Source organism: Oryzias melastigma, linkage group LG6 (genome assembly GCF_002922805.2).
Source record: "Oryzias melastigma strain HK-1 linkage group LG6, ASM292280v2, whole genome shotgun sequence".
Taxonomy (NCBI): Eukaryota; Metazoa; Chordata; class Actinopteri; order Beloniformes; family Adrianichthyidae; genus Oryzias; species Oryzias melastigma.
Genome location: NC_050517.1, coordinates 19,035,430 through 19,048,011, shown reverse-complemented (window position 1 = coordinate 19,048,011; position 12,582 = coordinate 19,035,430). Strand labels below are relative to the sequence as shown.

The following is a 12,582-nucleotide window of genomic DNA, read 5'->3' as shown; positions in this document are numbered from 1 at the left end:
GGTGAAGCTGTTTCTCACCTTTAAGAGCTAGCTTGTTTTTTAATTTACGCCTCTAGCCCCTTTAGTAGCTTGTTTTTTGTGTTATTTACACAGTTGGTGACAAACTCCTGCACATGCCTGTGTATTCTGGTTGTGTCTGTGGAGTTGGCACCTCTGAGCTGCAACAAGGACTCTAATGATTTATGGCAGACACAAACTGTTTAGTGCATCAAAATCACATTTCCAGACAATAACAGAGCAGGCAAGGGGCCATTACAAACGGAGCCCAGTGGAGTGGCTGGTTGCCATCCTGGGAAGAGAAAGCTTTACATCCCAGGACTTTGTCCCAGTCAACAGTGATGGCTAAGAAGAGCCAGCGGGAGCCAGGTGGTTTCCAGACACAACGTGAACGCGTCAAACATTACAGAAAGGAAAGAGAAAATACAAAAAGAAATGAATAAAAATGCTATTTTTGTGTTTTTGTTCTGAGGTCAGTAATATTTTAGCTGAAATAAATAGCATGCAGCTCAAATTGATTTTAATTAAAGGTTACTACACCAAATAAGAGAATTTTGGTATTCTTTTAGGTGAATTTCTATAGCGTTTTAAGTTTTTATGTCACTTATCAGGACACAGTTACATGCACATAGAGAAGTTTAGTTTATCCCCAAAACACACAAGTATATGTTCTTACTGTCACAAACTAATTATGTCAATATGTGTTCACTCAAAATATCAAAATATAGTAAAGCATTATTTAAGAAACACTCATTAAAAAATCCTTAAACGTCACTTTTTCGTTCATATTAGTTAATGATGGTAATTCATTCTCCCACTTGCTGAAACACTTTGACACGTTTATCTGAAAGTAGGAAAACCACAGAATCACAATGAGATTGATTTGGTGTAAAAAGCAGATTGTGCATTTCACATAATATACGCACAAATAATAACAATTTAGGTTAAATGTAATACATGGAATGTATTTTAGGCCCATTATGTAATTGATTACCATCTCATTGTTAAATTCTTGCTTTGTAGTTTTTGAGTTTAAAACTTTTGGTTTGTCTGCTACCCAATGACTCTATTATCTAACAAGATTGTGACATATATGTACGTCACAGCAACATGTAAAAAGTCCACTGTTTAACTCTCTACAAGTCAAATGATAAATAACATTTCGACTGAATAATGAGAAACATTTGATTATTTTATGTTTTTTTTACTTTGTTCTGGCAGTGAAAAACTGCATAACAAAAACTGGCAAAAAAACAAACAAAACTAATTTCTTGATTGCACAAAAATACAAAAATATCATGGTACAGAGGTGAAATGGTTGACCTCTGATTGGAAATCACAGGACAAGTTATCACCCTGCCCACCAATGTGTTGAAGTGTCCTTGAGCAAGACACTAAATCCCACATTGCTGCTAATGGTTATAGGTTGGCACCAGTGTTGAGCAACAGAGTCATCATCAGTGTGTGAATGTGTGTATGCATGGGTGAATTAGACTGTGACTGTAAAGCGCTTTGGACCTTTGATATATAAGTTTATGCAATTTACCATTTAACAAGATTGTGATATAACATATGTGGGCCCCCAAGAGGTATGGTTCTGTACTGTTTAAAGGGTCCATTTAGCAATGGAAATGCTCAAAACACCGTACCAGACTGCTCAGGGTCCATCCATAACGTACAGCAACATGTAAAAAGTATGTTATTTTACTCTCTACACAGCAAATAATAAACAATTTCTCTGCATGAGAAAGTGAAAACATTTGATTATTTTTCAGTGTGTTTATCCCTTTGTTAAGGCAGTGTAAATTGATTTAAAGGCATAAATTGGCAAAAAAAAAACACTTTTCAATTAAACAAAAACACAAACAATTGCTCACTGAAAGACTTTGACTTTAACAAAAATAAAAATAATTCAATGTAAACTTAAATATTTTCAAAAAAAATTGTCAAAAGCTAATTAGATGAACGCTGCAGCATTGAAACATCCTTTATTTATTTCACACAGTTGTGGTCACTTTAATTGAATGACTAATGAGTCCCGGAAAAGGTGAAATAATTAGATTATCTGTGGCTTTTGTGGCAACTGTGACCATATTCCAATCGCATAAAACCACAAGATATCACGTGACATGAAGGTCAAGAGGTCATTGTAAGTCCTCTGAAGAAGTGAAACTGAGAGCATAAAGGCTAGAGATGGACGTTAAGTATTCAACCACCAACTGTATTATTACTCTGCTGGTGTGAGGCACAGACAAAGGTCCCCACTGGCTGCCAGTGGCTATTTGTGCTCTGCACGAGATCCAGCTGACTGAACACACTTTGCATTCACCTCTTACTGCACTCCTCACTATACTCCACTTTACTTTCTCCCTCTCAGCCCCTTCCCCTTTCCTTCTATTGGCTCCAGCCCTGCTGTCATCAGAATGCAGGGCTTGTCTGGAGGACCTCACACAGAGTAATTATTAATAACAGAAGATGACATGTGAAAACCTCTATTGAATGCCAAGTGGAGCTAGCAGAGAGTGTGCTAAAAGAAGGTGGGTGACACTGTTCAGGTTCTGCTCTGCTAATCGCGTCCCACCTTTCCGACATTTTCTAGTACCAGCTTAAAAATTAAAAATGTTGTATTTTATGTTTTAAAAAAAAACTAGTTGTGGATGTACTTACTGGGTGTTGCTCATCTTGAAGCCTTGTAGGTACAAAAAGATGTCCAAAATGAACGACCCAAATATGAGGATTCACCACTGTAGAAATCTGGCTCCTACCACACCTACAACTGCAGAAAATGAAGACGATGAAATAAATGGAAGCACATCGTTACTGAACAGATTACACTACACTACATACACTATTTGTCCAGGAATATTATAGCCAATATGCTCATGCTGCTGGTGGTTGTGCACTGTTGTGTACTTTTTTCCAGGGTGCACATAACAGCAATGCATTTTAAATCTCCTCCTGAGGAACATCACACCACTTGCATAGCAAGTACAGAAGAATGCTAGGTCTTTGTGTCATGACATAGAGAGCCATTGATGTTCTTCTGATGAATGTCATCCCAGCTGCTTAAATCACAAACATGGCTGCTCCAAAATAAAGCAAATGTTATTAAGATATCGCAAAAAACAACACGAAGAAAGTAAAGTTTGTTGTGGTTTTGAAAACACTGACCCAGAGACAAACTATAAATGTAATGGCAGAGTCAGCATTACAGCAAGGTAATCTAGTGAAGCGAGGCAGATTAAACGCTTCTCAGGATACATCAACACAGGTCATTCAAGGGCTAAAAGTGATCCTGTTTCACCGCAGTGGCCCAGAATAAAGACTTCATGGGATTCTTTTAAAACAAAAAGGACAAATTAGGATCAGAGTGCAATAGATGAAAAACACCGCCGCGGTAAACTCACAGGGAGAGAAATCCTGAGTTGAGATGATTAAGTCACACCAGAACAAAGGCATTTCCTAATTTTGAGTTCCCCCCCTGCTGCTATAACTACAGCCTTGAGTGGGCGGCTCATAAGTGAAGATGCTTGTCCACAAAGGCATCAAATTCTGTTCGTTTTATGAGACAAACACTGTTTCTGTTCCAGTTTGCAAATGACATAAAGGGGGCAAATGCAATCTTTTCCTACTGTCATGATGCATTTTTTGCAAGGTGCTCACAGAGGCCATGAAGCCTCATTTCTTTTTTCTGAATCCACCTTCCAGTTATCCCAAAGATGCTGCAGAGATGCACTAACCTGCTATTGCTCTACATTGTGCCGAGTATGGTGGTGACTCCTTTGCCCTCGCAGTGCTGATGATGGTGATAATTCCCTCCTCGCTGATGCTGATGATGATGCTGATGATAACGATCAGTGTAAGGGAAGCTCAGATCTGGTGAGTAGGATGCGATTAGCCTTGAATTTGCGTTGCATCCGCATCTCCCCTCAGAAAACCGAGCCTGATGGAAACACCTCCGGTCTGAACGCACCATACTTCATCGGAGACGACGAGGCTGTCGCTGAAGCAGCAAGGTAATAACAGCTTCAGGGGGGGTGGAGGAATAATGCGCCTGCGGGGCTTCCCCCACAATCACATCAGGGAGTCGATCAGCTCGATAGTAACGGCTCCGGAGCTGTCCAGGGTCTGAAAACGGAATTCCAGCGGTCACAGATGCGTGACGAGCTTCGCTACGCCTCAAGAGGAGATGGGATTTATTTTTTTTAAATAAACAAAAATAACGAAGCGACATAACACGGAAATTATTTCTATTTTAAGACACTAGAGGGGAAAAAACAGCATACGTCCCTGTTTCTTTGCCACCCTGGAAGTCTCGTCGGAGAAGAACGCACTCGTCGGAGCTTCACAGTTCCTCGCGATAACAAGCCACCATCTCCATTAAAGGAAAAGAAAAATGGTCTTCAGCTTGGCTTTACACACGAAAAATACGACTAAAAACAGAAATAATTGGAGAAACTCTATAAGATGTCTGTATTAGGGCTTATATTTTTACTAAACGTGGAATTTTATTTAATTGCAATTAGTCTTCATGGAAATGTTACATTGTAACTTAAAAAAAACACCCAAACATATATTAATATATATATTTATATAGTAAGGCAAGTAAGTGGAGGGCCCTGATATTCTCATTTTATGTCCACTGTGAGATAAATAATCTATGAAAAAAATCTGGAAAGCACATTGCAGGACTTTTTTTATTAATTATTTTGTGCTACTGTGATAAATAAGTGTTTGAACACCTGAGAAAAATCAATCTTAATATTTGGTACAGTTGCTTGTGATTATACAGGTCAAGCGTTACAGGTCATACTGCAGGAAGGATTTTGGCCCACTCCTCCACACAGATCTTCTCTAAATCAGTCAGGTTTTCAGGTTGTCGCCGAGAAAACAGAGTTTGAGCTCCCTATAAAGATTTTCAATTAGGTTGAGTTCTGGAGACTGGCTGATATGCTTCTTAACTTTTGTGCAAACAGTCATCTTTACATTAAAAGTCTGGACCTCACAAGACAGCGCACTTAACTTTTTTTTAAAGGATTTTTTTATCTTCACTGGTGTCCGTGGTAGACATAAAATCCTCTCCACCTTTGTCCACCTTTGTCATTGGAAAGATTACACATCAATGTCAGGGTGGGGTCATTTGGACCCCATAAGAGAGCACAGGGGTTAAAGAGCCGCACTTGTATGGGGTGGACAGGTGTTTTTATGCAGCTAACGACCTCAAACAGGTGCTTTTAATTTAGGATAAGTGGAATGGAGATGAAGTGTTTTAAGGTGGACTTAATAACAGGTCTATGAGGGTTAGGATTCTGGCTGATGTGAGGAGTTCAAATACTTATTTGCAGCTGTAGCATACAAATAAATTATAAAAAAAAATAATTCAATGTGATTTCCAGATTTTTTTAGATTATGTTGACATGCATAAATAAATATATGTATAAATGTGTGTTTATAAATGCACAAATATGTGTGTGGTTGTTTATGTCTTCTAAATTTTGATGAAATAAATCGACTACAAAACCAAAATTCTGTTCTTGAGCTTGCTTATTTCAATAAAATTCAAATACATAGAGACAAAAAATAAACTATTTTCTTTTGAAATGTTAATTTAAAGCAACACTGGTGTTTAAGAAATGTACCACGTTATCTTATAGTGAAATAAGGCTAAGAAGCGCTAGCCTCCAGACTTTTATAAAAAATAAATACATTATGTCTTGTAGTTGTAAAAAAAAAGAAATCAGTATATTCACAATATTTATTTTTCTGTTGGGAGGTAGCACAAATTTCTTTGCAAAATAAAAAACCTCCATGAAAAGGTGGATGGATAAAAAGATCAAATGAAACATTTTTGAAGAGCTTTAAATAGTTTTAAATGAATAACATTTAGCTGGAAATGTAACACCTGAGTGACTGCACCCTGTATAAAACTGAAACTTTTAATGAAATACTTTAAAAAAATGACAATGAAGAACAAAACATAGCCAAACTATGAGTAAGCTAACAGTTCTAAGGTATTTTTAGGAGGTCATGTGATACTCTCAAAGTTTCCCATGATTTTATCCCATACATTCTTTCTTTGAATGGCCTTAATTCATCACACAGTACCTGGAAATGTTGAGTTCGCTGTTGGTCACACTCTCACTGATGTCATCTCACTGAAGCAAAGTTACGCAAAGGCCATTTAACTTGAAATGACCTTTGACGACCTCTCACATATTTGTGACATGCTCAGAGGCCAGCATGCGTACAAATTACAAGCAATCAGTGACAAAAATCCTGACATTTGCAAACCAGACCAACAGCATTCTTACATTCTTCGCTCAAAGCACACCTACAAGACGAAGTCACCAGGAATCCAGGCTTCATTGTGACTTACCTTGGGTCTAGTGTGAACTACTGAACGCTAAAATCGCATGAGCTGGTAAGACAAATCTTATTTAAAATATTTAATTGTTTGTTAATCAAAGAAGAAATGTAATTGTTGAACGTCTGACTTTCATTTTTTTATTTACTAATCAGCTAGTTTCCTTTACTTTGTTTTTTTCATTTTTAGCCTTGAATGGAAGGAGGACTTATGATGTCAGGTAACAAAAAAAACTTTTATACAAAAATATCTTGTGAATAATCTTTAGATTTTTCAAAAAAATTAATAATAAATAATAAAAATGTGTTGTTATTAGAACACGGTGAGCCTTGCAGTGGGAAGGATGCCAGCTTCTGCATGAACGGGGCAACATGCTACAAATTACCATCTATGGATACACTCTCATGCGTGTAAGTCTCACTTAAAAGCGCTCACAGTTCGATTTCATTAAGTGATAAAAAAACAGAGCATATATGAATGGAATTTGTGGAACTTTAACATTCTCCTGCTCTTCCAATCTTTAGGTGTAACGTAAATTACATAGGTCACAGATGTGAACGACAGGAGCTCTTCATCATTTCTCCGACTCCAGAAGAAACAGGTTTAATTGCAGCGGTGGTCATTCTTGTCATCCTCATCTTAGTGGCACTGGTATTCATTATCTTCAAAGTATACAAGTAAGTAATTTGTGAGTCAGAGCGCTCCCAGAAAATCTGCAAAAGCAGAAAAGAGTGTTTTAAAAACACATGTGATTTTATAAAGCAGATAAACATAAGGTGTTTTCTTGCACAGATTGGTGAAAGCGAAGAACTCCAGTGATTCCAGACATCAGCAATATAGGAATCCCAATATACAATACAATACAGAGGTTTGAACTTCTGTCACATTTTATGGACTCCTGGTATGTTTGTGTGTGTTTGTGTGAAGAAGCAAGAGAAAGGAGTGTGTGTCTTATAATATTATCAAGCTATTATTACCAATTAGTGTCAGCTTCTTATTGAGCACCAGTTAAAATGTGATATTTTGAGGAGCAATACAATGTATTTTATATTATAAATCTTAATTAGCTGTAAAATATACCAAAACGTTTTTATGAACTGTGAGATGCAAACAATGTATTTAAATTATCACCATTTAAATATTAAGCCTTTAACCTCTTAATCAAAGGCTTATTTAACCTTTAATAGCATTGTTAGTGCTGTTTGGATTATTCTCTGTGATGTCACTTGCCAAAATACTCTTTGCTTTTGTATTTTTAAAACATGACTCTGCAAAGCTGGACAAGCAAGAAAATGCTAATTAGAGTGCTTCATTCAAGCATAATTAGACCATATGTCAAGCCATTCACCATTTCTTTTAAACCTAAAGATAGGTCAGCACGGTGAGCTTTTAAAAAGGAAAACTATGCAATGTTAAATTAACCTGCGTGGGAGACGGATGGAACTTGTTAGACAGCATAATTCAAAGTTTCTGTGTTTCTACCACTATAAAACACACTGTTATTGTAGAAACTAAAACTGGAATGCTGACATTTTAAACATTTTTTAGCATCCTGGGAGTGGCTTTACTTTTTATTCGCCCACATTTTATTAAGTCAACATGTTTAATATGTTTATAAAGAAACATGGAAAAGATAGTGTTGCTCTCAGAATGCTTTTGAGCAGCACAATCTTATTTTGTAGACCTATTTCTTCAGGTTTAAAGAAATAAAGGGATTTTGCTTTTAAGTTATTTAATTTAGTTTTCTAATTTTAACTTGCATTTTTTTATTGTACAATGTTCTGTTATGCTCTAAAACTGACTTGTGGATTAACTGTATTTTACTATTAAATCAGTTTTGTCTTATCTGTCACAGTTAATGTCTGGATTTATTCACTTTAACAAGATTTATAGCGGAAGTCAAGTTTACCTCGAAAACTTGAAACAGAAAACATCTTTGATGTCAGAAACGTAACTCACTGCCGCCATCTAGTGGCAGGAGGGATTCATTACATATACAAGGGAAATATGAGTAGAACTTCAGTTCTACTAAACAAATTTCCCCCTTCTATTGTTTTTTTCTCTTAAAGTTTAGTCATTTTACTCACATATTCAAATCTAAATTCAAATAATATGTTAGAAGTTTGACATCAAAATGGCATTTTAAATTGTGAGGTGATTTCCTATTTACTGTAAAAAGCTTTTATCTTTGAAAAACTGACTTAAAAACTGACTTAAAAGTTTCAAATACTTTATGGATCCTGGCATTTGTCAAGAGATTAGGTTTATGCATTAACGTGATTATTCATCGTAAAAGGTCTAACCCAGGGGTCTGCAACCTTTAGTACTTGGTCCTGTTTTTCACTGATAAATACCTAGTAATCTCTTTCACCCATTTGAAAATGTTGATAATGCTTTGCTCTCATATATATTTTTTTCCTTTTAATAAATACAAACAAAAAATATACAGAAAAAATAGTATTTTCTCTAAATGTCAATTTGTTTGTTTTTTTACTTTTTGAGAGGTTTGAATTAATTCATTTCAAAATAAAAGACATCGTGTGTCACACTGGATTGTGAAGCTAAAATATGCAAGTCAAAAATGAAAATTCTCTTTGGTTTTTCTTGGTGGGCTGAAATCATTTTTTCTTCTATACTACTGCTGTTAACCTGAATATAAACATGACTTTATATGGCATAGAATTCGATAGGATTTTCAAATGTATTTTCCTAGCGACACCTTATACTGCACAGCTACTGAACATTGTTGTGGTGCATATGTGCTTACACTCATAAAATGAATAGATAAATCTGAGAAGATCAAACGTTTTACTTAAATTTTGTTTAGTATTTAAATGTGTGGATTCTGGAGGAATAGTGGAGTACACAAAGTCTTGTGATTTATCGTCATCTTGGCAGGGGTGTGAAAAACGTTTCAGTTTATCTTACTGTTACAGGTGCAACTTGGCCATAAATCCATAAATCTAACTCATTTAAATTAAACCAATGCAAACTAAGTGACCATTACTTTTAAAACTCACTATCACTTTTTTTTCAACCAGAAAGGCACTTTGGATGAGTAAAAGGGTTGCATGTCTTGGGATATCTATAAAAGAATGACAAGATGGCTGTCTTTTTCATAGCATCAAATTTAAAAAAATGAAATAAAATAAAATACATACAACCAATAGACAATTTTAGGTAATAAAACCAAATTTCTATATTTTCTGTGCATGAAAAAATGTACATGTGGAAATTGATATGTTAAAAAAAAATTAAGTAAAATCCCCATTGGACTTGTAAATGACATAGTTTGCATCCATTTAAATATTTTTAAAAATAGAAGTTCTTTAATTTCCTGAAATATAAGACTGCCATTTTTTAAAGGGATTTTGTGTTAAACACTGACACGTAAACTGGCACATAAAAGACATTAGTCTGTAGTGTTTCGTGCTTTGTCAAACTCAAGTGCAATTTTCAGGGCTGTGGTGTTCAGCCCCACAGACTGCATGTTAGTGACGATGGTGACCACTACTCCCCGTGGTGGGACGGGGTTCTGATCTGCCCCGTCGCTGGGTAACACTAGGAGGACGCTGCTGGCCCCCACAGCTCCTCCGGTGTGGGACACATAGTGCCTCCGCTTCCTGCACTGCCCGAATTTCTGCAGCTTCTCCACGACGAGCCAGCCCTGCGCATACAGTCCGTCCTTGTCCCAGCTGGGCTCCGTCCTGTCGACAGGAGTCCACATTTCGACGGCAGTTTTGGGTTTGAGGAAGCCGGGAAGAAGACTTTCAGCGTCTTTAAGATGGGCCACTTGGTAGCTGTAGAGCAGGGCGTTACCGAACTGTAACAGGTCTCCCACTGTGGACAGGAAACCCCCGCCTGCCCACTTGTAGGAATTATCCACGTAAGGGCTGTTCACGACCCGCCCTTTTTTGTTGAGACAATAAAATCTAGAAGGAAGAAGTTACAGTTTTATATAAAAAAAAGGCATTTGGGATTAAGAAGTTTTTGAATTAGGATCAAACAGTACCTCGATCTGCGATAAATAATGCGGTCGTTCTCATCAGGAGTTGTGTTGAGCATCCCCAGCTCACGGAACATGTTCATCATGACGTCTAGAAAACGCTGGCCGGCGGCACGCTCCATGACGGCACTGAGCAGGGTGAAGGCGTGAGTGGAGTACAGGAAAGTACTCCCTGTGAGTTGAAAAACATAAATCTGTAATCGGAAATTTTTCTTTTAAAAAAGTGGAAAATTTCACCACTTTTTTTTTTGTTTGTTTACCTGGTTCGAACACCAGCGGGTCATCTTTAAAAAGGTTAAGTGCTTGAGTGACACTTTCAAAGTTTTCCTTTAGGTAATACTCTTCATGGTCAAACTCTTTTTTCTTTGCCGCCTGAGGAGAATCTTTATGGCAGTGGTCTGTTGATGGTTTATCTTTGCTTTTCTCCTCCTGCTTCTCCGTCACTGGGTGTTTCAGAGGTTGTTTAGCTTTTGCTTTATCCTCTCTGATTTTGTCGATATCTTTCTCATAGTGGCGGATACCACTGAGGTGTGACAGCAACATACGAGGGGTTATAGTGACCTAAAAAAAATCAAAAATGCACACACATTCAAAAATATATATATTTTTTAAAGTTGTATTTAGATTTAATTTAATTTGACTTACAACTTTCCCATCGAAGTGTTTTTGGGGAAACTCTGGGACGTATTCTTGGACGGGAACATCGAGTTTCAGTTTGCCCTCTTCACATAAAAGTGCGGCGGCTGCAGCAGTCAAAGGTTTACTGATGCTGGCGATTCGCATCACTGTTTCTGGAGTGCATGGAATACGGTTCTCCAGATCTGCATAACCGAGCCCTAAAAAAAAATAATTATTAAAAAATAATCTAATGACCAAATCAATAAAAGTTTGTCCTTAAATGTACACGGATGTACCTCCCCTTTCTGTAAAGTCTACGTAAAGAGCTTAAATTGATAAACCTAATGTGCTTACGACACAGTTTAATGTTATCTTCTCCTTTTGCTCTTTGAGCTTCGTGGAGATATCAGGAGTAATGCCGTCTTATCTATGATGGTAAAGTGTTCAACTGTAAAATACATCGGGGTTTGATTTCTTTCTTATACATTTCCTCTGAAGTGAATAATGTTTCATTATTTTAATGCCTAACCTAGAAATGTGTTTTTTGTGGGTGAGCACCTTTTCTGCAAACATCTCTCTTTTAATCCCTAAACCCCAAGCTTCATAAAGACACCAACAAAGAGTGCAAAACATGAAAGACATGAAGGACAGCACACGTGAACAAAGAGAGCATCTCCACTCAGGCGTCCACCCTTTGTGTTCACACCATTGACTTCACTAAACATAGAAGTGAATGCTCGTGCCGCCTTTAGCAGCAACAAAATCTGCAGAAACTGGTAAAGCAAGACAGGTTTCCTGACGTATTTAGGGGACATGGAGTCGGTTTGTGCAGAACGCGCTCAACCAAGTGGAAAAGTTTGCTAAAGTATGACAGCAAGGAGGATGAACCAGAGAAACAAGTGTGTGCTCCCTTTTTTCTATCAATTCATCGGTGAATCCAGCCCTGTGCAGGGAATAAAAGATGCAAATGTCACATTTACCTACTTTAGGTAACACAACCCTTAAAACAAACCAGCATAACCTGTGGGGCATAATACAACACTGTTTCAGAGGTCCAAACATGCAAACATGTTTGGGTGTAGATCTGAATCCTGACCTTCAATGAATCAACTTCTTCTGTTCAGTTGTCATTGCTGCCAATTTATTTGAAGAGATGGAAGCATCTCGAGGAGCATAGATCTACAAGAGGATAGATCTGCTCCATGAGATACTTCCAGCAGCATAGATCTACAGGAGGTGTTACGTCCTGCTCCTGCTGCCTGGCCTCCATTCTATCCAGTTCCCTTTGGCTCACCTGGCAGGTGTGGCCAATGTCCCTTGATGAGCACCTGGTGTCTGTGTAGGACAGAGGAGGCCACACCGGGCAGCAGGGAGCAGAGCAGCAGGCTGGGTGTCATTTGGTGTGGTGCTGGTTTGGTTTTGTCTTTATAGATCTGTTCAAGGACATACTTCCAGGAGCATAGATCTATATGAGGATAGATCTGCTCTAGGAGAAACTTCCAGGACATACTTCCAGGAGCATAGATCTATATGAGGATAGATCTGCTCCAGGAGATACTTCCAGGGGCATAGATCTATATGAGGAAAGATCTGCTCC

At 37.6% G+C, this 12,582-nt stretch overlaps 3 protein-coding genes across 4 annotated transcripts in view; 1 reads left to right on the top strand and 2 right to left on the bottom strand.

The window, feature by feature from the left end:
- The window catches only part of tmem266 (transmembrane protein 266), a 26,119-nt gene extending 21,749 nt beyond the window's left edge, over positions 1–4,370 (bottom strand). The window contains exons 1-2 of the mRNA XM_024280936.2: positions 3,738–4,370; positions 2,665–2,773 (exon numbers count right to left, since the gene is read on the bottom strand). Coding sequence (XP_024136704.1) covers positions 2,665–2,678 — 14 coding nt within the window. The 5' untranslated portion in view covers positions 2,679–2,773; positions 3,738–4,370. The remainder of the gene's footprint in view (positions 1–2,664; positions 2,774–3,737) is intronic.
- Positions 4,371–5,749: 1,379 nt separating this feature from the next.
- On the top strand, positions 5,750–7,194 carry LOC112151852 (pro-neuregulin-4, membrane-bound isoform; the record flags this gene model as incomplete). The annotated part of the gene is given in 5 exon segments (XM_024280938.2): positions 5,750–6,418; positions 6,551–6,581; positions 6,678–6,771; positions 6,886–7,038; positions 7,154–7,194. Coding segments are annotated over 4 exon segments (313 nt in total), but the record flags the coding sequence as incomplete, so codon positions are not given.
- A 2,468-nt stretch (positions 7,195–9,662) lies between these two features.
- Positions 9,663–12,582, bottom strand: part of lactb (lactamase, beta) — a 5,230-nt gene continuing 2,310 nt past the window's right edge. For both annotated transcript variants that reach the window (XM_024280939.2, XM_024280940.2), the window contains exons 3-6: positions 11,013–11,203; positions 10,628–10,928; positions 10,374–10,539; positions 9,663–10,293 (exon numbers count right to left, since the gene is read on the bottom strand). In XM_024280939.2, coding sequence (XP_024136707.1) covers positions 9,774–10,293; positions 10,374–10,539; positions 10,628–10,928; positions 11,013–11,203 — 1,178 coding nt within the window. In that variant the 3' untranslated portion in view covers positions 9,663–9,773. The remainder of the gene's footprint in view (positions 10,294–10,373; positions 10,540–10,627; positions 10,929–11,012; positions 11,204–12,582) is intronic.